Source organism: Zalophus californianus, chromosome 3, assembly GCF_009762305.2.
Source record: "Zalophus californianus isolate mZalCal1 chromosome 3, mZalCal1.pri.v2, whole genome shotgun sequence".
NCBI lineage: Eukaryota > Metazoa > Chordata > Mammalia > Carnivora > Otariidae > Zalophus > Zalophus californianus.
In genome coordinates, this window is record NC_045597.1 from 18,658,743 (window position 1) to 18,683,266 (window position 24,524).

The 24,524-nt window shown below is 39.7% G+C and overlaps 1 protein-coding gene across 6 annotated transcripts in view; it reads right to left on the reverse strand.

Moving 5' to 3' along the window:
- The window catches only part of GPC5 (glypican 5), a 1,342,862-nt gene that overhangs the window by 1,299,095 nt on the left and 19,243 nt on the right, over positions 1-24,524 (reverse strand). For all 6 annotated transcript variants that reach the window (XR_003519145.1, XR_003519143.1, XR_003519144.1 and 3 more), the window contains exon 2: positions 3,397-3,558. Coding sequence is in view for 3 of the 6 variants with exons in the window: in XM_027589722.2 (XP_027445523.1) it covers positions 3,397-3,558 (162 nt within the window). In the remaining 3 variants the exon portion in view is untranslated. The remainder of the gene's footprint in view (positions 1-3,396; positions 3,559-24,524) is intronic.

A 24,524-nucleotide genomic window follows, 5' to 3' on the forward strand; every position in this document is an offset into this window, starting at 1 on the left:
TTTATGAACAACAACAGACACAGAGATACCAGCTTGTTCTTTTTAGCTTATAAAATGCTCCATCCTGTCTGAATGACTACACTTAGGATATAATGAAGCCCCAGGTCATAATTACGGACGCTTCCAAAAACAGACTTTTGCTCTGTTGTTTGTTGATTTCCTTAAAAATCTGATTGAGACAAACACAAATAAATTCCATAAAAGAAAAATAGAAGAGTTGTCCCAATAGGCTGATTCCAACTCTACTGTATGTACCTTCCAGGGCTAAATTCCAGAGCTGAATGTGGACTGTATAGGCATAACCTTCTGTCTTCTACCACAAGTTGCCAGCACTGTTTCCTCCCTCCCTTTAACAATTTCTTCATCTCACACTAAATCCACAGACCCAAGTGATCGTTCCCACCAGCCGCATCCAAGGGGTTGCTTCAAAAACAGGCTTCCACGGGATTCTATAAAAGCCATGAAAGAAGGAACCATACTACATCTAGACTGCCAACCAGTCTAAAGTCTTCTATAACCCAGAATACCAGTTAAAAAAAAAAAAAAAAAAAGAACAGGTTAATACTGTTGGAGCAGAGGACATAAATGAACTATTTAAAAGTCAAAATAAAAACGTAGCAAAATCTACTTACATCATTTGAGAAGTGAATTGATTTCCCCATTAAATTTCTCTCAAGCAGTTTCCCAATAAAATGTGTTGGCTTCTTTCTTCTTAGAAAAATAAAGACTGAATTGTTTTCAGATATTCTGATGGCACAGAAACTAGATGCTAGGCATTTTACTTATTGATAAAGGTGCCTGCTCGATTATGGTACAGTAAATGTGATTTCTCAAATTCCTTTCAGCATACATATTTAAGCTTGTTTTTATGGACATAAGCCTAAAGCTACTTACTCTATTTATTAAATTAAAAGCAGGTAAATAAGAGAATGTGTTCCAGTAAAGTTAGCCTTTAGGCCAATTTCTTCTCAATTTATCTTGCCTTCTCAGGATTCTTAAATAAAACTTGACATTTCACAAAGGCAGAAAACAATTTATAACAAGTCATATTTAAGAAAGTTCCTACCATTTTCATTTTTTATGATTAATATTTAAGTAAACAGCAAAACTCAATCTATTGAATACAACACAATGTATTAAAGAGAAAATTTTTTAATGTATATAAAATTACCTGACACTCTGGTAGATAGAGACAATGCCATGTATTTCTATTACTTAGTTGTCACCAAACTTTTAACAATATCCCCAAAATTTTTCACCAGCCTGAACCCATCTTAAAAATCTAAATGATTCAGGTTTTGTATTTTTCCCAATCATTTGAACTTAATGTATTCTCTCTATATATATACATATACATATATATATATACACATATATATACATATACATTTATATACATATATATTTTTTTTTCCTAAGTAGGCTCCAAAGCCACCATGGGGGCTTGAATTCACGACCCTCAGATCAAGAGTTGCATGCTCTACCAACTGACCCAGGCAGGCATTCCATAATGTACTCTATCTCTCTATCTTGATCAATTTATCCAGCAAAGTGTGAAAGGTTACCGTATCTTTGAAGGCATAAGAAAATGTTCCACGAACATTCATTGAATGCCTAAAAATTAGGAACTGATGGCACTTTCTTTCACTTCTATAGTTAACACTGCTATCCAAAAAAGTTGGCTTCTTTGGTCATGATTTTCTTCGGCCAAATATTCTTACTTGAAGGGATTTAGTTTTGATGTTAAAAGTTGAGAAATCATAATGAAGCTTTCCTACTCAAAAATCTTTAATGACTCTCAAACTCAAGTTGATGCTTTAAGTCTCCTTCCATGTGAGTCCAGCTCACCTTTTCAAGCATATGAATCTCCACCACACTCCCCATCCCTGTTCTGGTCAAACTGATTTATTCACTGTCCCTTTATCACTACAATGTATTATCCATATTGTGCATGTTGTCATTTTCATGAGACAAAATCATTATATCACTCTGTGTGTGTGTAGTTAAAAGTCTTCTGGTTCAGCCAGTTGAAATCACAAATTTTTGCTTAAAAAGGCATATCAATATGTTTTCCTCCAACAATTCCACATGAATATATCCCATAACAGAAATAAGATTTTTTCTAAGACATCCAAAAAAAAAAAAAAATCACTAAAATAATAACATCTTAAAATCTGACAAGTCAGTTTCCACAAAAAAAAATCAATTCATCATGAACTACATTTCATCTCAATTTAAATTTTATCCTGATTTATTGTACTTATTTTATTTAATGAGCATAGTTTTAAAAATTAATCAGCTTTGTGCTTTAGTTATGCATGTAAACAAAGCACAAATTATTTAAATAGATGACATTAATATACTTAAGAAAAAGGAATACTAACAGAAGTTATATTTTGCTTTGAACAAAAGTAATAAATTTGTGAAAAGTAGTGTAATCTAGATATTTTCATGCTAATCATATACAGAAAAGCTAATGCTTTATAAAAGGAAAAATAAATTAAGCTATTTTATTGTAGTAATAAGGAATTTTATAGAGATGATGACTAAAATAAGAAAAAGATCATCTATTTTCCAATGTGCCTTGTAATTTTATAACCCATTAATTTTATTTCTGAACATACTGTTTGAATTAAGGTTGAGTTCTGGTCTTAGCTGATCCTTAAATATCTAATTAATATATCCTATTTTACTGTTTATCAGACTTGTCTGCACTTTGATATATTACACTGGTATTCTTATGAAAACCACATGAGGTAGCAGGGGGAAAAATCAGACAAATATTTCTTCAAATCGGGCACCTGGGTGGCTCAGTCGTTAAGCGTCTGATTTCGGCTCAGGTCATGGTCCCAGGGTCCTGGGATCAAGCCCCGCATCGGGCTCCCTGCTCAGCGGGAAGCCTGCTTCTCCCTCTCCCACTCCCCCTGCTTGTGTTCCTGCTCTCACTGTGTATCTCTCTGTCAAATAAATAAAATCTTTAAAAAAATATATATTTCTTCAAATCATATTTTTAAAAACAAATCTATAACTATCCAGTTAAAAGCAATGAGATTTTATTTTATGGAATACTTTACTAAAATCTAATAATTATGTCCATACATGTTGAAGTAAAACTGTAGGTCAGAATACTGGGGGCCCTGGAAGGACCCTAGAAGGACATATATTTCCAAGGACCATTTCACTAACGTAACAGTTTCCCCAGTCCAACTCAATATTTATGCCCAAGGATGACCTCGGAAACAAGTTCTGAGGGTTAGAAGAAGCTAAAACTTCACTTTATACCAGAATAATGGTATGCAAAGACAAGTAAACCCAGCCAATTTTCCCAGTATAATAATAAGAGGAAAACTGCCTAACAAGGCTTCTTCTTACTTTCAGAAATCAAGATACATTTACCTTGAAACGCCGCAGCATTTCGCGATATTAGAAACTTCAGCGTCGAGCTGGACGTTTGAAGCACTTGCTGCATATCGTGGCGAGCTGCAATCTGGTACCTCTCCTCCATCTTCCTGGTGCAACATGTAGGTTTTTTAGATATGCAAACCTGAAGATCGGGTCCTGGAACAAATACAGTATTTTTTAGAATAATTCCCTATTCATTTAATAAACATTACATGTTACATGTCAGGCATTAATCATCAGTACTGCATATAAGGGGCTCACGTTCTATGTGAGAAACTGATTTACCAGAGCAATTGCTATTAAAAAAATATATAAAAATATATATATATATGTGTTGCCCATTAACACAACCATGAAACAAAATATTCTAAACCGTTAACTCTTTGCTCAACTATTTTCTTAACATATTAATCAAATATTAAGTATGTCCACTCAATTAACTAATTACTATTAACAACTAGACATATAATAGAAAACACACTATTATATAAGTACAGAGCTAAATCAGGAAATTTTTATTTTTGCTTATTTTGTTAATTCAGCAAAAAGTATTTGATCTACATATGTTTTACAGAAGTATATGGGCTAAAACAATTATTTTTCCCGAGGGGAAAAAAATCAAATTTTGTACATCAAATAAAGATGACGCTTCAGCTGATTTCTTAGCTCCCCATAATGCTCATGCTTCTTGTGGAATAAGTGATTATCAGCAATAACAATGTAATGGGGGATCTTGATCCCCATGGGCCAAACCCACCATCTGAAATTCTACTCATTACCTAGCTTGCTAGAGACAATTCCTACCATTTAAAGTACTTTTTATTTTTTTTAAAGATTTTATTTCTGGGGCACCTTATTGGCTCAGTCGTTCAGCGCCTGCCTTCGGCTCAGGTCATGATCCCAGGGTCCTGGGATCGAGCCCCGCATCGGGCTCCCTGCTCAGCAGGAAGCCTGCCTCTCCCTCTCCCACTCCCCCTGTTTGTATTCCCTATCTCACTGTCTCTCTCGCTATCAAATAAATAAATCTTTAAAAAAAATTTTAAAGACTTTATTTCTTTATTTCAGTGAGAGAGAGACAGCATGAGCAGGAGGAGGGGCAGAAGGAGAGGGAGACGCGGTCTCGATGCGGGACTCAATCCCAGAACCCTGGGACCATGATCTGAACCAAAGGCATACACTTAACCCACTGAGCCACCCAGGCGCCCCTTAAAAGTACTTTTTAGCTTTACAACTGTATTCAGAAAACTTCTGGGAAGATGCATATTAGATGAAATGTGAAGTTAATATATATATGTTAATAGTTGTGGTTAGAAAAATGCTAATATGATTAACAACTCTTATCCTAGATTAGCTAAAACCTCATGTTATACCAGAATAATACACAAATACAAAAAAAGTAAACCCAACCAAGTTTACCAGTACAACAATAATAGGCAAATTACAAAACAAGACAGGGCAGGCACCTTTATACACAGCAGGTGTGCTAGAGAACGGAGAAGTAAAGGGGTGCAGTGTGGATGGTGCTATGAAGGATAACACTGATGGGGCATCATGGTATGAGCCCCAGGGCATCCCAAGGCCACTCAGGTTTTATGTAAAGCTCAGGATAATTTTATTTACAAGTCCTAACAGAATATATTATTTCCTTATTTTAGGGTAGGAAAAATGTGGCCTTATTGATATCTGGGGAGTTTCACAGCACCCAGGTTAGCTCTTCACTGACCAAGAGAAGATCAGCAAATACAAAATATCCACGTGCGCGCGCGCGCGCGCGCACACACGCACACGCACACACGCACACACACACACGCACGCACACACACACACACACACACACACACACACACACTGTCAAATCCCCCCTTGTCGCACAGAGTCGACCACAGGCCTTGAATTCCAAAAGTTGGTTCTGGGTAAGCTCAAAACATGTGAAATCAGTCTGAATTTCCTGCCAACACAGGACACCAAAATTTCTAATGATTCTGGCTTTGGTTTGTTTAAGTTAGACAAGTAACAAATGACAGCATTTGAGCATTTCACAAAGGCGAAGAGGCATAAAATATTTATGTGTGTCACAGCAGGTAATATTTTGGCAATTGTTTTTCATTTATCTTGCCTAAAGTTATACAAAAGCAAATTCCACTTCAAATAGTAAAGCTGATTGAAAGAAAACAAAGCTATCTTCTCAGCTTTATTCCTAAATGGAAGGAATGAGGAATTAAGCATTCAGAGAAGAACAATAATAGAGATTGGAGGAAAGAATCAATAAATAAACATTAATGTATATAACATATTTAGCATGCAAAGGACTGCTAAGGAATAAAAATAATAATAATAACAACAATAGGGGTGCCTGGGTGGCTCAGTCAGTTAATGGCTGACTCTTGATTTTGGCTCAGGTCATGATCTCAGTGTAATAAGATCTAGCCCCTTGGGTGCTCCATGCTCAGTAGGGAGTCTGCTTGAGATTCTCTCCCTCCCTCTGCCCCTCCCCAAGTAAATAAATAAATCTTTTTTTTAAACCCAAAAACAACAATAATAGATTTTTGCAAATGTCTCTCCAGAATTCAAACACCTAACATGGTTTGCTAGACCACATTCCTAAACATAGCCTAGAAAGGCCCCCAAGTTGTGACCACTCGTTCCCTCCTGCCTGCTACAGCCTCATCTCAGGTAACACTGCCCATTGCACCCTTCCCTTCACACACAGGCCTCTTCAGTTCTTTATAGTCAGCAAGTACCCTCTTGCCTCAGAACCATTCTCCATGCTCACCTCTCTGAATGGGACACTCTCATCCTACATGTGCTCACCCACACATGTGGCAAACACACACCTTCTCTTAATTCATTCCCATCTATTTTTCTTTACATTTGAACTCGGTCTTCCCACAGGAACTTTCCTTAATCTCCTAGACAGCTCCTCTCCCTATTATATGTCCCTGAAGTGCTTCGTGCCTCTCTATTGCATTTATTGTGGTTGCAACGTTATATTCCTTCATGTGATTGCTAATTAATCAGTCCCCTCGCCTAACTGTAAAGTTCCAAGTGAAGGAATTTTGCTCATTTTTAAAAGATTTATTTATTTATTATAGAGACAGAGAGCATAAGCAGGGGGAGGGGCAAAGGGAAAGGGAGACGAGCACACCACCCGCCGAACATGGAGCCCAATGTGTGGCTCAATCCCAGGACCCTGAGATCATGACCTGAGCTGAAACCAAGAATTGGACACTTAACCGACTGAGACCGACACCCCAATTTTTGCTCATTTTTATATCCCAGTTGACCAGTACCATGCCTAAAAAATCAGACACTCCATTTTTATCCATCAAACCAATAGTTGAGGATCCATTGTATACATACATTATCTCACTTAATCCTCACATTAACCTTATGGTGTAGGGACCATTACTATCACATTTTACATATGAGGAAATGGAGATAGAATGAAAACTGCCCACTGTCACATACCTATGCACTACAAAATGGTGGAGCTGGTATCTGAAAATTGGCAGTGATTCCCAAACTGTCTTCTTCACCATCACTCTACTGAGAAGAAGGCTGTAGTAAATCTATAAATAGTTTGTCTACAAACATAACTGGCCATTTTTGATTCTTGTTTGGATTCTTCTTCTTGAAAGAAGTCATCTGTTTGGTCAGTTGCAAGAAACTAAATTTTTGGTTAGGAACCATCCAAGTAGTTTTACTCAAAAACAAAATAGGCTAGGGCGCCTGGGTGGCTCAGTTGGTTAAGCAACTGCCTTCAGCTCAGGTCATGATCCTGGAGTCCTGGGATCGAGGCCCACATCAGGCTCCCTGCTCAGCAGGGAGTCTGCTTCTCCCTCTGACCTTCTCCCCTCTCATGTGCTCTCTCTTTCTCACTCTCTCTCAAATAAATAAATAAATAAATCTTTAAAAAAAAATAGGCTAAAACATAACATTATAGAGTTGCCATTTGCACTTTCACCCGATTTTAAATGGTGGGAAGTACAATTAGAAAGGTACTACAAGGAGTGCCTGGGTGGCTCAGTTGGTTAAGCACCTGCTTTCCGCTCAGGTCATGATCTCAGGGTCCTGGGATCAAGCCCCACGTCCAGCTCTTTGCTCAGCCCTCTCCCTCTGCCCCTCCCCACCACTCATGTTCTCTCTCTCTCCCTCTCTATCTCAAATAAATAAATAAAATTTTAAAAATAAACACTTAAAAAAAAAGAAAGGTACTACTTGACTGCTATCTTAAACATAATGTGGAAGAGAACCTATCACGTCTCACAGCTGAGGAAGCATGGACAGCAGTGTAGACCACTCAGGAGCAAATACATCCCTCGAGTTGATGAGGATCTACATTGGTTAATCCAGACTTTCATTTAGAATCTTGGAAGTCGATAATGACAACGTACCACTAAACTCCAAACCAAATCAGGACTGTAAATTCAAAGATCTAGTTGTGTTTAATTGGCACAATATGTTCATCGGTATTCAGAGTTGGGGTAGCAGTGGAGGGGAAGAGTCCACAAGACACTGTTCTCTGGCTTCCTACTGCATCAGTCCAAGAGACAGACGAGATGAACCAAACACCCTCAGGGCAAGGACCGTATCTTATATTTTGCTCACAGTATAAGCACAAAGGACATAACAGGCTGCTTGTTGATAAAACACCCGACAGGGGAGGCTACAGTTCCCCCATCGTAAGCAGAACAAGCATCCTAAGAAAGCAAAGCCAGACGGAGCCCAAACAGACACCATGTAGGTAACAAGACTTATTTTTAAAATATTTCAAAGTCTGGCTTCAAAGAACATGGCATGACTAAGGATGCTATGAAACAGCAAGAGGACATGACCCAGGCTCAGAGGCAGTAATCCTGTTTCTGAATGAAAAAATCAAGCTCTTCGAGAATTCAATTACTAAAAACAAATGAAATTAAAAATAAAACAGCAGGCTCCTCGTTGAAGGGACCTTCAACCAGAATTTTGGGGGCTTTTCCTCTTCTCTCTTCCTCTTCTCTCATCCAGAAGTGGCAGTATTGGTGAACATGTCTTCTTTTCTGTTCTCCACCTGAGAAACTGTTACAGCCATCTCCCTGCTTATGTACGATTTTTTTTAAATGTGTTAAAATAGTAGCACTGGGAGGCATTCTGGAAAGATGGCAGCCCATGAAGGCATGGTTTTCACTATCTCCAAATCCCCACATGAACCAGATGGAACAACTTGAAAATAAATCCAAGAAATGTAACAAAACCAGATGACAGAGTATTACCATAATTTCAAAATATAAACAAGGTGGAGGGAAACTAACAACAGCCATAGATTTTCACGGTATCAAAGTCTGGGACAGCAGGTAGAAGAATGAAGCAGTGGGATAATGTCTGAAGAAACTGACTACAGGAGAACCCCCAAAATAACCAACAGAATTCACAGGAAAGGACAGTGGGCCAATTTGAGAATAGCAGCTAAAATAGGAAGTTTAGCCCTCTCGATTATTGGTATGTGCAAAGGGCCCACGATAGAAGGGAGTGAATGGTCTGGAGTAATCCGGACCTCTGTGAACTCTCAAAACATATGGAGCAGGCTCTTTTCCAGGACAAAACTCCACACAGAAGAGAAACTTCTGGAAGTGGGATCAAAATTCAACAGAATAGAGATCCAAGAAACATAAAGAAGGTCTAGACCAATGTAAGAAGGGAAATAAAGCCAAGAAATTTCAGAAAATAAACATCCATATTTTCAAATGCTACACAGAAACAGAAGTCATTTTGTAAAGTTGGAAAAGCTTTCCTGAAGCCTGTCTCAATCTAAATGTCCAAAAGAAATACTCACTTCATACAAAATGAACAATAAATACTGAAGTCAAATCTCACACAGAGTTATCATAATAAAAAAGACAATAATGAACAGAATAATATCCCCACAAAGAAAGCATGCTAGAAAGATACACACCTAAAAAAACAAAGATAATGAAAGAATAACACAAATCAGAATCAGAACACCTCAGCTATGAGGTGACCATACTCAGGAAAGAAATAAAGATGAAAGAAAAAATTCTGAGATGAAAACTAAAACAGAGCAAAACAGGATCCAATCACACAAAGGTAATGCCTGAGGAAAGGAAAAAATGAAAGAAAGGAAAGAAAAAGAGAAGAAAAGAAAGAAAGAAAGAAAGAAAGAGAGAGAGAGAGAGAGAGAGAGAGAGAGAGAAAGAAAGAAAGAAAGAAAGAAAGAAAGAAAGAAAAAGAAGAAAGAAAAAGAAAGAAAGAAAGAAAGAAAAGAAAAGAAAGAAAGAAAGAAAAGAAAAGAAAGAAAGAAAGAAAGAGAGAGAGAGAGAGAAAGAAAGAAAGAAAGAAAGAAAGAAAGAAAGAAAGAAAGAAAAGAAAAGAAAAAAGAAAGAAAGGAAAGAAAGAAAGAAAGAAAGAAGGAAAGAAAGAAATTAATTTTGAAAAATCAAAAAAATGAAAGGATTTAAAAGACAGTAAACAATAAATATTGCTGGTAATATTAGCTGTGGAAGAAGAAAACAGGAAAAATACTAAAACTATATTTTATGTTATGCTACAACTGTTTGTGGTATGATATGGGATAAGACAAATAATTATAGAGTATTCAAATTCTGTTCTCTAATTCTATCCTGTATCTTTGAAAATCAGGATTGTTTAGTGTGGAAGAAAGGAGATAGAGATATGAAGAAGTAAAGTAGAAATCTGTAATCTTGAATTTGAATTGAAGAATCACTATGAAATTATGAAAACATTTACCTTCAAAAATACGTATTTCCTAGCTTCACTGAAAAGGCCTAGAAACAATGACCAACTGAGTGGCAAAGGACATCCCTTGTGCCCAGATTATCGTCTTGCAGTATCATTTCTCTCAAGAAGAAATGAGTGCTTCTTAAAGAAATGCCTCATTCTAGGTCTGGGGCAGGAAATATAGAAGATGTCAAACTAGCTAAAGCATCCTGTCTACCAGATAGCAAAGAAGCTATCAAACACCTAGTCGGGTCTCAGGAAAAGGATTCAGGAGCTATGTTAGCCTGCCAGGGTTGTCATAAAATACCACAGACTGGTCAGTTAACAACAGAAATTTATTTTCTCACGGCTCTGGACACTGGAAGTCCAAGATCACAGAGCTGGCAAGCTAGGTATCTCTTGAGAACTGTCTCCTTGTCTTGCAGACAGCCACCTTCTCTCTGTGTCCTTCCATGGCCTTTTCTTTGCACATGTGTATTCCTGGTATCTTTTCTCTCTTCATATAAGGACACCATGCATACTGGAGTAGGGACCCATCCTCATAACCATATTTAACCTTCCCTCCTTCCTTAAAGGCCCCATCTCTAAATAGAGCCATATTGGGTAGTAGGGCTTCAACTTAGGAATTCGGGGGTGGAGGTGGCAAGGGGAAGACACAATTTAGTCTAACACAGCAGTCAATTTCAAGCGATTTCTACTGGCTAAACATGGGACAATCTGAGCTTCAATAACAATGACTGTAATGAGTTGCAACTAGTCAAATATGCTTAAATCCAAGGCTTTTCTATTTCTGTGCTTTATTTTATAATAAAAAAGAGTTTTAAAATAGAATGGCTAGTTGATAGTATACATTCTCCTTTTGTTTCAAACATTTACTCTCCCCTAGTCAACTTACAGGATTTTTATACTTGTAGCACAAACCAGCTTTATTGATGGCTGACAGAGAAAAGAGCCCTTGGTACCAAGACACTGAGATCAGGATAAAATTCAGGATCACCGGAGTAGATGTTACATGTCATAAAATACCAAATGCTCACCAGACGAAAAGAGGACCTTGGAATTAAGAGTAGGAAGGTTAGACTGGTAAACTTGCTCCTCCTACCTTTTCTGAGATTATCTTCTTGCCATAAATTCTGAAAGTGATAGGAGTTTGTAAAATGTTAAATGGTGAAAGGGTTCTCACTGAGTCAAATGTATTCCTTCACCTAGCTGGAATAAAAAATACCGAGGTCCATGAATCCAGCAAGAATCATGACAATGGCATTGGGTCTGCTGGGAATTGGCGGGTATCCGTTCCCCCTCCTGGAATTTCCTTGTCAGTTGCACCTGTCCCTCACTCACACACACGCCATTCAAATGACATCGATAGGCATACACACGTATATACATATATACACTGATGAGTCTAGATTGGTTAAAACATAGCATCCTATCCTGTTGGCACGGTGATTGAGTCAGAAATAGGCAGCCAGTCACAAGAAAGAAATGCAAAAAGATATTTGCTGGGGCCTCCAGGAAAGCAAAGCTTTCTCTCTCCTGATGGAACTGAATTTAATGATGCAGGGCCTGCGGATGCCACAGTCATTCGACAGCTCAGAGTGAAGCCTGGATCTACCTCAGCCTCTTCTGTCACCTGCCACAGAAAGAGATCTGGCCACTACAACAGTACTCAGAGTACCCAGGGTTACAACAGGCTAAACCATGCCACTCTCTGTTATGCTTTATTCCAGAACTTCCAAAGGACTTGATATTAAGTGGAGGGTCGAAGAGCACCCACTCAGTGCCCTCTCCAGTGTCCTGCCCTGAAGTGGTAATAACCTTTTATGTCCAAGAAACAGGAAGAAGGGTCCCACTTGCAGTATGACGGTGCCACCAACAAAGCGCAACCGTTAACTCTGGACAAAATGCAACATTCGATGACCTGAAAGCTCTAGGGAGTGAATGGCTTCCCTTAGAAGACGGGAAGAGCCATAGGGTTTGTTTTCCATCTCTGTGGCTTTTAGTCTGGGGGCAGCCCATCTATAAAGTGACTAACTTCCAATTTTAAAAAACTCAATCCTTTTAGGACCAAAGCACTAGATGATAGAAATCCAGGCAATCACAGTGGCTGGAAAGTGAGCAAGGAACACCAGCCAAGACAGGGCCAGACAGATGGAACCCCAACTGCTGTATGTACATTCTGCCCAAATCTCTGGCTAAGCCCTAAACTGCACCTCACATGGCCAGGGCCTACTTCCAATTTGTCCCACTATGGGCAAGCTAAGGAAAACGGACTCGATTAAACTGCAGTAGCTTCCCAAGAGGCACAATTGACAGTTTGAGTCCAACCAGAGTAATTCTCTCCGAAGACAAACATAGTAACACTCTTTAGAGGAATATAATAGAATCCAGAGACACCAATAACATAACATTCACGATGTCCAGGGGAGCAATTTAAAATAACTGGACATATGAAGAATCTGTATAATGTGACCCATTTTCAAGAGATAAGACGATAATTCAGACCAACACGAGATGATCCAGATGTTAGAATAAACAGGGAAGGGCTCTAAAGAGCTGTTACAACTCTGTTCAATGAAGTAAAAGGAACATGTGCTCTGAAAATTTAGAGTAAGATACCTCAGGAGGGAAAAAAAACTACTAAGAAAAACAAAATGGAAATTTGGTAACTGAAAAAAATAATACATGAAATAAAAACTTTCCTGGATGGAAATGACAGAGGAAAGACTCAGAGAACTTTAGGAGAGATCTGTACAAAGTATCCAATCTAAAGAAGAGAGAAAAATTGAAAATACATACAGACAGACAGACATAAAGAGTGCCTCAGAGAGCTGTGGGAGAATATCAGAAAATCTAACCTATAAGACTGGGGTCCCAGAAGGCAAAAAGAGAGAAAATACGGCAGATAAAACACTCCATGAAATAATAACTGTAAATTTCCCAAATCTGGTAAGAACCACAAATTAGATTTTAAAAGGTCATTGAACCCCAAGCACAATAAATACGAAGAAAATCATGCCTAAGCACATTACAGTCAAACTACTGAAAACCAAAGGTAAAAAGAAAAAGAAAGAAGCCCTGTATGTGAACCAAGGGGAGAAAGACAGGAGATAAGGTAGGTTCACACATGCCTCCTAGGTCACACTTAGGAGGGATTTTCACAATGAAGAAAGGAAGTAGGGGAGTAACATGATTTGATTTGTTCTCACAAGTTCACCTAATTGCTATTTTGAGAATCAGTATGTCTGTATTGCAAATGAGACTTAGGGTTTGGGTAAAAGCGATGAGAAGTGGTTGGATTAGACATCCACTGAAGGTGGGCGATAACTTGGATGTCTTGGATGGGATTTGGCAGGTAAGAAAGAAACAGGAATTAAAGACGGCCCTTAACTCTGAAAAACAAACTGAGGGTTCTAGAGGGGAGGGGGGGTAGGGGGATGGGTTAGCCTGGTGATGGGTATTGAGGAGGGCACGTTCTGCATGGAGCACTGGGTGTTATGAACAAACAATGAATCATGGAACACTGCACCAAAAACTAATGATGTAATATATGGTGATTAACATAACAATAAAAAATTAAAAAAATAAAAATAAAAAGTAAAAAAAAAAAAAAAAAAAAAAGACGGCCCTTAGATTTCAGCCGGAGAAACTGGATGCATACATGGTACTGGGAACAGAAAAGGAAAATGTGCAGAAAGCACAAGGAGGAGCGGCTGTGCAAGGAGCCCCGGAAAGAGATCCAGATTGAAGCTATGAGTGTGGGAGTTTGAAACACAAAATAGTACTAAATACTGAGAGTTTCAATGAGACCACGTAGGGGAAGAGTTTAGTTTATTAAATTTAGAGGGTTTCTCACCCTTAGGCCAGACAATTATTTTTTTGGTTTTGGGGTTTTTGTTTTGGGTTTTGGATTTTTTGTTTTGTTTTGTTTTGTTTTTTTGTGGGAGAGCTGTCCTATATGTGGTAGGATATTTTAGCAGCATTCTTGAACTCTACCCTCTGGATGCAGTAGCAACCCCTCCTCATTACGTCTCCAGACATTGCTCAATGTTCCCCTTAGGCATACTCAATTGCCGCTAGGTGAGAAGCACTGGCCAAAGACAAAGCTTATTGACAGGAATTGGAGCAGAGGAGAAGCTCTTCAAAAGGACCTGAGAAGGAGCCTTCAAGGAGGTAGAACGACAAAAGGGCCGGGGGGGGGGGGGGGGGGTGGAGATGATGAAGACCTGCTCTCAAGAAGGGAGAGATCCGTTCTGCTGGGGAAAGGAGCTGCATTCAAGAAAGTCTGTACTTTTCGAAGATCTGTAATCATCTGGGCTACCATTTTGGTTTTTTTCTTGACTAACTAGATTATGACTACATGAACAGTCACACTGCATTTGGGATATTATTAACAATAAGAAATAATTACAAGGTCATTTCAATTCAGTGAAAGCTGTTGTGCTACAACTTGCTGAACAGGGTAACATCCACTCCTCTCTAACTTCTGCCAACCGTGCCCGGAAGGGGTCCCTAACAGTCCCTGATCTTGCCCTGCATCCTGGTGCTTACCTGAACATTTGCTTTTGTGCATTTAATTGATTCTATTTAACTTATTTTTTTCTCCTGAGACGGCAAGCTCCAACTAAGGACCACCTTCGCCTTGTTTCCCAGTGTGTTGTACACAACTAGCACAGTGTCTGGAGAGAAAGATCTTCAACTGAGCATTCATCTCCTCCCTTTTCTCCTTATTAGCACATAAATATTTTGTAAGAAAACTAAGAAGATACTTTCATGGCTTAAAATTAATGAGACAGTTTTTTTTAAAGATATATTAATTTGAGGAGAGAGCATGCATGCAAATGGAGAAGGGGGAGAGGGAGAGAGAGAATCTCAAGCAGACTCCCCACTGGACGCAGAGCCCCACGTGGGGCTTGATCTCACAACCCTGAGATCATGACCTGAGCCAAAACCAAGAGTCAGACACTTAATGGGCTGAGCCACGCAGGCTCAGAGATAGTTTTAAATATAGATCTAGGATAAACATATCACTGAGGACATTCAAAACTGGTTCGATAAACCTTTGAAAATAGTATTAGTGATTATTGTACATTTTACAAATTATTGTACATTTTACAAATATTCCTCATAATAATGTATTGCTGGAAGTTAGAGATTCATCCACTTTTATGAAATACAGGCATTGTCCTATAAAAGTATATATTGATATTATTCATTAAAATAAAAACCTTTTTTCAGAAGAGTATTAAGTGTTTCAGCTATAATAAATTCTTTTGGTTCTGGATTCAATAAAAAATAAGTAACATTTGGCACCCTGCAAAATTAGACAAATAAGAGTCAACATAATATTCACAGGTAGAACAGTAATGCTGTGTCTCATGCATATAAATGGCATCATTGATCCTTCAACAGGTAATATACTCAGAGTTGTCTTTCCAGCCATGGTTGATCAACATTTATACAAAATCACATACTTAAATCTTTACTTTTATAACCAATAACAAGCATTTCTAATATGAATGTATATATTCTATGTCTATAAAGCAGAGAAAGGTATGCTAAACAGAATGCTTTCTCAAATTTACAGTCATGAATTAGGAGACAATGCTCTACAACATGTTAACCAGCTCAGGAGACAAAAGGCCTACATATTTTAGATAGATAGATAGATAGATAGATAGATAGATAGATAGATAGATAGATAGACAGACAGATAATGGAGGACTCGATCTGAAGACCCTGGAATCATGACCTGAGCCAAAGGCAGACACTTAACCAATTGAGCTACTCAGGCGTTCCTCATCCCCTCAGTTTTAAAAGAGCCCCGAAATTATTCTATTGCTCTTTCACTAACTCTCCTAAACAAAGACCATCTGCACTATTTCTCTAAAGGAAACCAGGCCCATGCATTAGAGCTCCTTCAAGCCAAGCTGAAGCTGAGATTCTGAACTACCTGGCCAAAAAATTAAGCACTATTTATCTATCTGTAACCACTGATGGATATGGGCTGAAGACCTTGCTGGTGGTGGGGCTAGGGGTAGGGAAGGAGAAGAAATTCCCATTCATAAACAGAGCTCAGACCAAAATGACTTCTCAGGTATGATCCCTGTGGGATCAGCCCACCTCATAATAACTTTGCTTTCCTGTGAGAACTGCTCTATCGATACCTCCATGAGAGAGGCCCCTGATAGCACATGTGTGTCATGGGACATCACATGTGATTAGAGTTTGTTCCACTGAATGTGAATATGTGACGCAAACAGAACCAACTAGATTGTTGCATTTGAGAATGTAGAATTGGAACACAAAAAAAGTCGAGTCTGTTCACATCAGAGCTGTTTTATATATAATTTAGGAGTGAAGTGTCCTGCAGACAAAAGGCAGAATGTACAAAGTAAAGAAATGAAGGAAAAGGGTCAGGACTCTCTATAGATCCTGCTTTAGTCCTTTTCTGAGGCCCAAGGATTACCTATAATTTGGGGGTTTGTGAGATACACCTAAAGGCTTCTAATAAATTATTTCTGTATTAAACAAACCAAATTAGATTGTGTTTCTTGTAACCAAAGTGCCTCAGCTCATACTCTAACGAAGGGGGTAGCAAGAAAGGATGGTTTGATCAATAAGTTATATAGAAGGGTCTTGGGAATACTGATTACATGACCAAAGAAAACCCCAGCCAACTAAGCCAGCCTTAGAAACTGCAAGTGAACAGGCAGAGTGGTTTTGGGTACAGAATGGTGCCTGGCACTCAAAACTCACAAAAAATCATCAGGGCTTTTTTGTGTGCCTAGAAATAAATAATGTATTAAAAATCAACTCTATTACTTGACATTTCACCAGCTCTGCTATGGGAGCTCCCACTACCAGCACGTTTGTTTAACACACACACTAAAAGGAACTGTGTCACCCAGATGTCTGTGAATAAAAATAAACAAAAATCGAACTCAAATGGGCAAAAACCCACAAGGGATTTAATTGGTACAAAAGACTGAAAGTATAAATTTTAAGCAATCTTTGACATTGCTGCTTAAACAGTTTCACAGAAGACTTGTTTCCTCTCTGTCGTGCCACTCTGCCTTCCTCAGTTTCCCCATGGTGACCACCCCCTGGAACTTTAGCCTCAAGTAAAAAAAAAAAAAAAAAAAAAAGAAATGTCTGCGGTGATTCAGTCCACACCACTCAGAAGAGAAAATATAACTTCAAGTAATCCTAGAAGAAAGAAAAAGCTTCTCTCTCTCTCAAAAGTCCAAGCAGATTTCACATTTTATGGGCTCTGGCTGGCTTAAGTGTCCATATCCAAACAGTCTTTATGGCCAAACATGAACTAATGTCGATTGGTTTAAAATCGTCAGAAATTGGGGGCACCAGGGTGGTGCAGCCGGTTAAGGACCCAACCCTTGGTTTCAGCTCAGTTCGTGATCTCAGGGTCATGAGATTGAGCTCTGCACTCAACTCAGAGTCTGCTTAAGATTCTCTCTCCCTCATCCTCTGCCCCTCCCCTCAGCTCTCTCTCAATCTCTCTCCCTCTCTCTAAAATAAAATAAATAAATCTTTAAAAAAAAAGATAATCAGAATTTCAAGATTGGGTCAATCCTACTCAAACTGCATGTCTGAGATGTGGGTAGTCTGGTTTCAAAAAAAAAAACAAACAAAACTAGGGTACAGTTATGGTGACCAAAAAATGGTACATGACCCCTATAGGAGCAACTGACTTATTCCACACAGGAGTGCCAACTCCTGTAGCACTGCTCAAGTCCAAACTAACTGTGGATACACAAAACATGTCTCGGGGTCTTTAGGAGATACTGACTGGTGATGGGAAAAACAACAATCAGAGATAGTTTCTACACTGTCAGGTAGATGCTTCTTAGTACTGAAATATGGGCTTATTTGTCCATGCAATAGCACTTACTCCCTCAAAATGATACAACCAGAAGATCTGAGGTGTGCAGCTCATCTCATTTCATATCTGTCTTATATTGGGTGTTCTAAAGTAGTAAGATGGTAGAAGAATGTGGGTATGTAGGGTACGTAGCAATACTTCTTAGGAAGGCAAAATAATCAAGCCATGAAACAGCTGGTTAGATTTTAGGAGTTAACAGGGAAGAGGCCCATTATAGAAAGGAGATGTCTCATGAACTGTACACCAGTTACTAAAAGACATGTAATTATACAAAGAGCTCCTCCATATGTAGAAGGACAGGTAGAAAGGAGGGCACAAGAAACTCTTCAGAGCAGAAGTGAGCAAACTCTTTCTGTAAAGTGCCAGATAGTAAATATATACATTCAACTTTAAGGAGAGACAGTCTCTGTTGTAACGATTCACATCTGCCCCATCAACAATGTACAAATGAACAGGAATGGCCAGATTTGGCCCGAGGGCTGTAGTTTGCCCCTGATTTAGAGAACTAAGAAGTGCAGAATAATACAGTGGCATGTTTTGAAGCTCAAGGAAGACCTTGTTCTTATATTCTAAGAGAATGACATGTAGAATAATAAAATCTCACTAGCAATAACAACAAAAACCCAGCTATCACAGAAAAGGAATAGAGAGAGCCATGACATAGCTTCTGCTAAAATTCCAAATACTCAGAATCTCTTAATCTTAAGAGATCTGAAGACAGATTTACCAACCACCTCCAGAGAGTGACGACCACCTGGCTGACCAGCAGGCCTCGGTGCACACAGAGTCCTGACGCAGCGCGGGAGCTCCGAGGCCCGCTTAGCCCCCTCCACCTCCTCACCCCACCCCACCACACAGTGGTGGAACCCCGACTCCAGGCCACGGCTGGATTCTGGGCTGAAATCTACTCCAAGTGTTCCAAGACACTACCGGACTAAAACTCCTTTGCCTCACATCCTAGCTTTTCTCGGCCACTTCTTAGACTACAAAACCCTCTGGTATTCTGTCTGATAACTTCACCCTCACGGTGCTCATCTCCTCCAACAAGCTACGCAACCCTCTCTTCTGGACCAGGTTGTCCCGTGTCCCATCTCCTTCTCCAAAAGCTCCCTTGCATCCTCCTACCTCAACCACACTCTGGTTTTCCCTGCAACCCCATCACACCCAAGAAGTTTATTCTCAAACCTGGCAGCACAGGTGCGGGTTCTCTCCTCCCTCCTCCCCGATGGGGATTTCAGTCAGTTTCTTCTCTGATCTCTTCTATAAAACTTTCTCCTTTGAGACTTTCACTGACAGTTTCACCTTCTCCCCCTGCTCATTGCCGTCACCCTCCCCTCCTACAACCAGAAGTTGGTTCATATCACCATCTCACATCCTCTTCGGACGTCCCCCCGGTCCTGAGTCCCCGGGCTCCTGCGATGATTCGGAGTTGCTGCTTCTACAGCATTCTTGCCCCTGGCCTGCATTTTACCCCCCAAGGCCAGCCCTTTCCTTCTCTCTCTGTCTCGCTCTCGCTCTCGCTCTCTCTCCTGTGCCAAACTATAATAACCCAATCCCATCGGTTCCTTCCCCTTCATTTCTACTTCCCTAGCTCCTCACCACCACATAAATGCACACACACACAGAGAGGGAGAGAGCATTTGTGCGGAAGACAGTACTACTGACTCAGGGAGTTTTCAGAGCAGAAGTACAACCACCAAATATGCAGTATTAGACGTTCTTATTCCTACATCCCTCAGCCATCCCAACATGGGTTCTGCCTACTTCATCTTCCTGCTTTATAATGTTTCAACAAACTGAAATAGCTCCTCCATTTGTATTATGCAGAGAAGTTGAGTGCAGGGTGCTTCTACGTATGTCTCTGGCAGTTTTTAAAACAGGGCTCCAAAATTCTTTACCACTCTCCCCATCAAGAGGTGAGATCTAGGTCCCCTCCACTTGAATCTGGATTCTGTGATTGCTTGACAGAAAAAATATGACAGAAGTGCATCTGTGCTGGTTTCTAGGCCCCGAATTTAAGAAACTGGCATTTTCCGTGTCTTGTTTCTTGAGGTGCTTGCCCTTATAACCCAGTCATGCTGTGAGAACCCCCAAGGCACCCTATTTGTAGAGATCAGCTGCAATGGCCATATGTAGACATTTCAGAGCAATGCCCAGCTGAGGTCCCAACAACTAGCATAACCACCAGACATGTGAGCACAGTCACCTGTGGATGATTCCAGTCCCCAGTCCCATTGAGTCACCCCCAGCTTTCTTTCAAGTCTCCCCAGGTAAGGTCCCAAGTATCATGGAGCAGAAACATGCCATACTCTACTTGAGTCCCTGACCCATAGAATCTGTGAGCACAGTAGTTTTACACCAGTGACTTTTGGGGCGGTTTGTGACACAGCGATATAAGTTGATTCGTGTGATATGGAGCCTGAGAAGTCCCACAGTCTGCTGTCTGCAAGCTGGAGACCAAGGAAAGCCGGTGGTGTAAATTTGAGTCAGAGTCCAAAGGCCTGGGAACCAGGAGTATCAAGGGTGTAGGTCCCAGACCAAGACCTGCTCATGCTGTCAGGCAGAGCGAGAATCCAAACTCCCTCCACTTTGTTGTTCTATCAGGCCCCTCAACAGGTCGGATGATGCCTACCCACACTTGCCCGTGGGAAGGAAGAGTTGCATCCACTCTACTCTGATCCATCAGTTCAGATGCTAATCTCTTCTGGAAACACCATCACAGACACACCCACCAATGATGTTTAACCAGCTATCCGGGCATCCCGCCATCCAGTCGAATTGATATATAAAATCAACCATCATACCTTCCTTAGCTTTCGGCTCTCCATTCATTTCCTTATTTCCTCTTGCTCCTTCAGTTTCACCTTCTGGCTTTCTCCCAGCTACTTTCTCATGGACAGTATCACTCTTAGATTCAGGCAACAGTGTCCCTGTCCTGAGCCTTCAGCTGTACCCCTCCTAAGGCAGTGAGCCATCTACATGGTTCATCTGGATGTGCCCAATAGCTATGACCTTGAAATTTGCCATTCAGACAGCCCTAAGTAGACATTCATGTGCAGGCCTGGAGCCTAATCTGTCTTCCCAAGGGCACACTTGACTATTAGTGTGGGCCTGGGCCTGAGGTATGGCCATGTGACTACCTTCAGGCCAAAGGTATATAAATATAATCTCAGAGAAGCTCTTTAAAAATATTTATGATAGACTTTCTCTCGTTCCCACCATCCTTCTTTCCCACTGACAATTCCTAGACAAGCCTTAGGAGCCATCTGTCTAGGTTAGCAGCACCACCCTGCAGCCCCAGGCTATTCAACTACAGAAAGTTACATTAAAAAATTAATCATCATTGGGCACCTGGGTGGCTCAGTTGGTTAAGCGACTGCCTTCGGCTCAGGTCATAGTCCCGGGGTCCTGGGATCGAGTCCCACATCGGGCTCCCTGCTCACCGGGAAGCCCGCTTCTCCCTCTGACCTTCTCCCCTCTCATGCTGTTTCTCTCTCGGTCTCTCAAATAAATAAAAATCTTTAAAAAAATAAAAATATAAATATAAAAATTAAAAAATTAAAAATTAACCATCATCATCTTTATTTTTTACATATATTGTGATCCCTGTTGCAGCATTTTAGCCTGTTGCCTAAAGAATGTAGTGCCTCTAACCTTGCACTGTTTCATATCACCCTTTGTCCCGTTGCTAGGGTGAACAATCCAACAAAATACAACAGTGCTATCCCAGTTTAAAATTCTTCCATGTGTCCCTGTTCCTCAAAACAGTGTTTCTCAAAAGACAAAGCAAAACAAAAAACCAAAGGTCTATAGATCTTCGCATGCAGATCGTTAATGAGAAGAAGGCAAATTGCTAAGGGACACTACAAGTTCTGGTTTGCAGGCTAAAATTTGAGAGCCATTGACCTTTGCCTCATTTCCCGCTTGGCTCCATCTCACACCATCAACTCCAGTCACACTAAATTACTTGGAATCCTCTGAACACATAATGTTTTTCCATCACTTCCAAGCCTTTACACCATGTCTTTCTCGGTCTAGGATGCCCTTGACCCCTCTCCTTCTCTATTCTTTCTACTAAATCTTTCGCATCTTCCAATAGTCAACTCACGCTTTTCTGTGGGTCCCTATTAGGATTAGCCAATCTCTACTTCGACCTCTATTCAACCCTTGCCCAATTCACTATCATATGATGTAAAATATTTTATCATAATTTTATTCCGTATCTTCTTCTTTCCTCTAAACTGTCAGCTTCTTGAGGACAAGTATCTTGTAATTTCTCCTTTATCCAGCAGCTAATTTGTATTTGTCCAAGACAGACAAGAAAAAAAAAAAAAGAATGAAAAAAGAAGGTCATTCTGTTTTAGTCTATAAGTTGTCTTGAAGAGTAACTAAAATTTTTTTGATTAAAATAGATGCTCACAATTTAGGTAATCATTGAATGTACCATAGATAGCAATTTTTCTAAAACAAACTCAAAATTGGTCAGGCACATAAAAAATGTATCAAAAAGCTTTATGTTCAAGTAAGCATTTGTTTCTTCAAAACTACTTAAAATTTAGTATTAATAACAACAAAAAAAAAGCTCCTGAATTTTTTTAATTTAGAGAGAATAAAAGTAAGGAACAGGAAGTTCTTCCTGGTGGTTAAATAATGAAGCAGATGAACATCTAAATTTCACCCAGGAAATGGGGAAATTCTGGAGTAGCAGACGCTACATCTGCAACAGTACGAACCCAAAACTGAAATCCAGAGGAAGAAAATAGATAAATGGTATTTTGAAAGTTGGTTATATTTCTCAGAGAAAAGTTGTACTCTTATATCCAGATCCATTAAAATTAATCGAACAATGGATTAAAACCCCTAGCAAGTACCTGGTATATAGCAGGCTATCAATAAAGGATATTTCCCTTTCTCTTCTCACATAGCCATGATAACAAAACATCCCACTTAAGTGATAAATACATACTGCATTTAAAATTGGCAATCTATTTAAATGACTGCTCTTGATTCAACTGAGACATCCCATTTCTACCCATGGGCTCCATCCTACCCCACATTCTCGTATCAACTGAATCACAGTCAAGGGTTCAATTAAGTCCCTAAAATCCATCCTGCAATCAGTTCAACATTTTTGACACCTTTCCTTGCCTTGAATTACTCTCATACCTGAATCCCAGGACCTAAATCATACTCCTAGTGTTTATTCCATCTCCAACAAAGGGGTCAATTCCTTCTCTCCAGTGCTTATCAGATTGCAGCCCCCAATAGGTCCAGCATTTCCTAAGCCCTTGGAGTGTCAGTCATGGTCACAGTATCGGGCAGGGGTAAGTAAACAGTTAGTACGGACCAACTGTTATGGTGTTTTGTCTTTAGAAAACACCATATTCTGGGGCGCCTGGGTGGCTCAGTCAGTTAAGCGTCTGCCTTCAGCTGAGGTAATGGTCCCAGGGTCCTAGGATCGAGCCCCCCATTGGGCTCCCTGCTCGGCAGGAAGCCTGCTTCTCCCCCTCCCACTCCCCCTGCTTGTGTTTCCTCTCTCGCTGTGTCTCTCTCTGTCAAATAAATAAATAAAATCTTAAAAAAAAAAAAACACCATATTCTGCTAGTCTTTGCCCACAGTACTTTTTGATCTACTCCTGCCATCAACCCCGCCAAAAGAAGTCCGCTTCTTGTCCCAAGAAGGTCTGATAATTACATAACTGGCAGTGGTACTTACTTGTAGGCCATGCCCCATAAAGTCATAAATTCCAGGTTCGTTTACAGAAGCACCCTAGACAGACTTGCTATATCCTGTTAAAAACATTCCATTGGTAATGATCATCAGGAGAAACTTTTAGCATCTTTAAAAATTTGACCTGATCATTTCTTCTATTCTAAAAATTTCTTAATGTCAATCTGACACTTTATTGTCAGGCACCATTATAGTTCTCACAAAAGGAAGGAGTCTCTTCTATATAGTCTCTTCCTGGCCAGAAAGACCACAATCCAAATATTCCACATAGGTCTTGCCCATCAGTTAAAAACATCTTACCTCCTGGCTTAAATTACTTATATCATTACATAATCGATTCTAGAAGGGCCTGTGGAAAACACCTTACCCATCACTTGGTCTTTCTCTCCAATAACTGCTCTAAGCCATGCAACTAATTGCATCATTCTTCACAGTGGCTAATAGGAAACCCAGAGCCAAAACGTTCAGTCCAGCTCACAAGTGCTGATGCCTCATTCTGTTAAAATGTATTTCATGTCTTAACCTTATACTTGATTTCATGTTATTTTTCCTACTCTTATTTTGTATATTATTTCTAGACTCGGATTAATAGTGCTTTTCCCACTGTTATTTTCAGGCCCATATGGATTTCTGTGCATTGATTTAAACTAGTATAGGAAGAGTGATGATACAAACACATAAAATAGAAATCTATAGGTAACTGAAAACATTTAAGACACTGAACGGCTTGACTTCTTCTGACGCAAATTATTA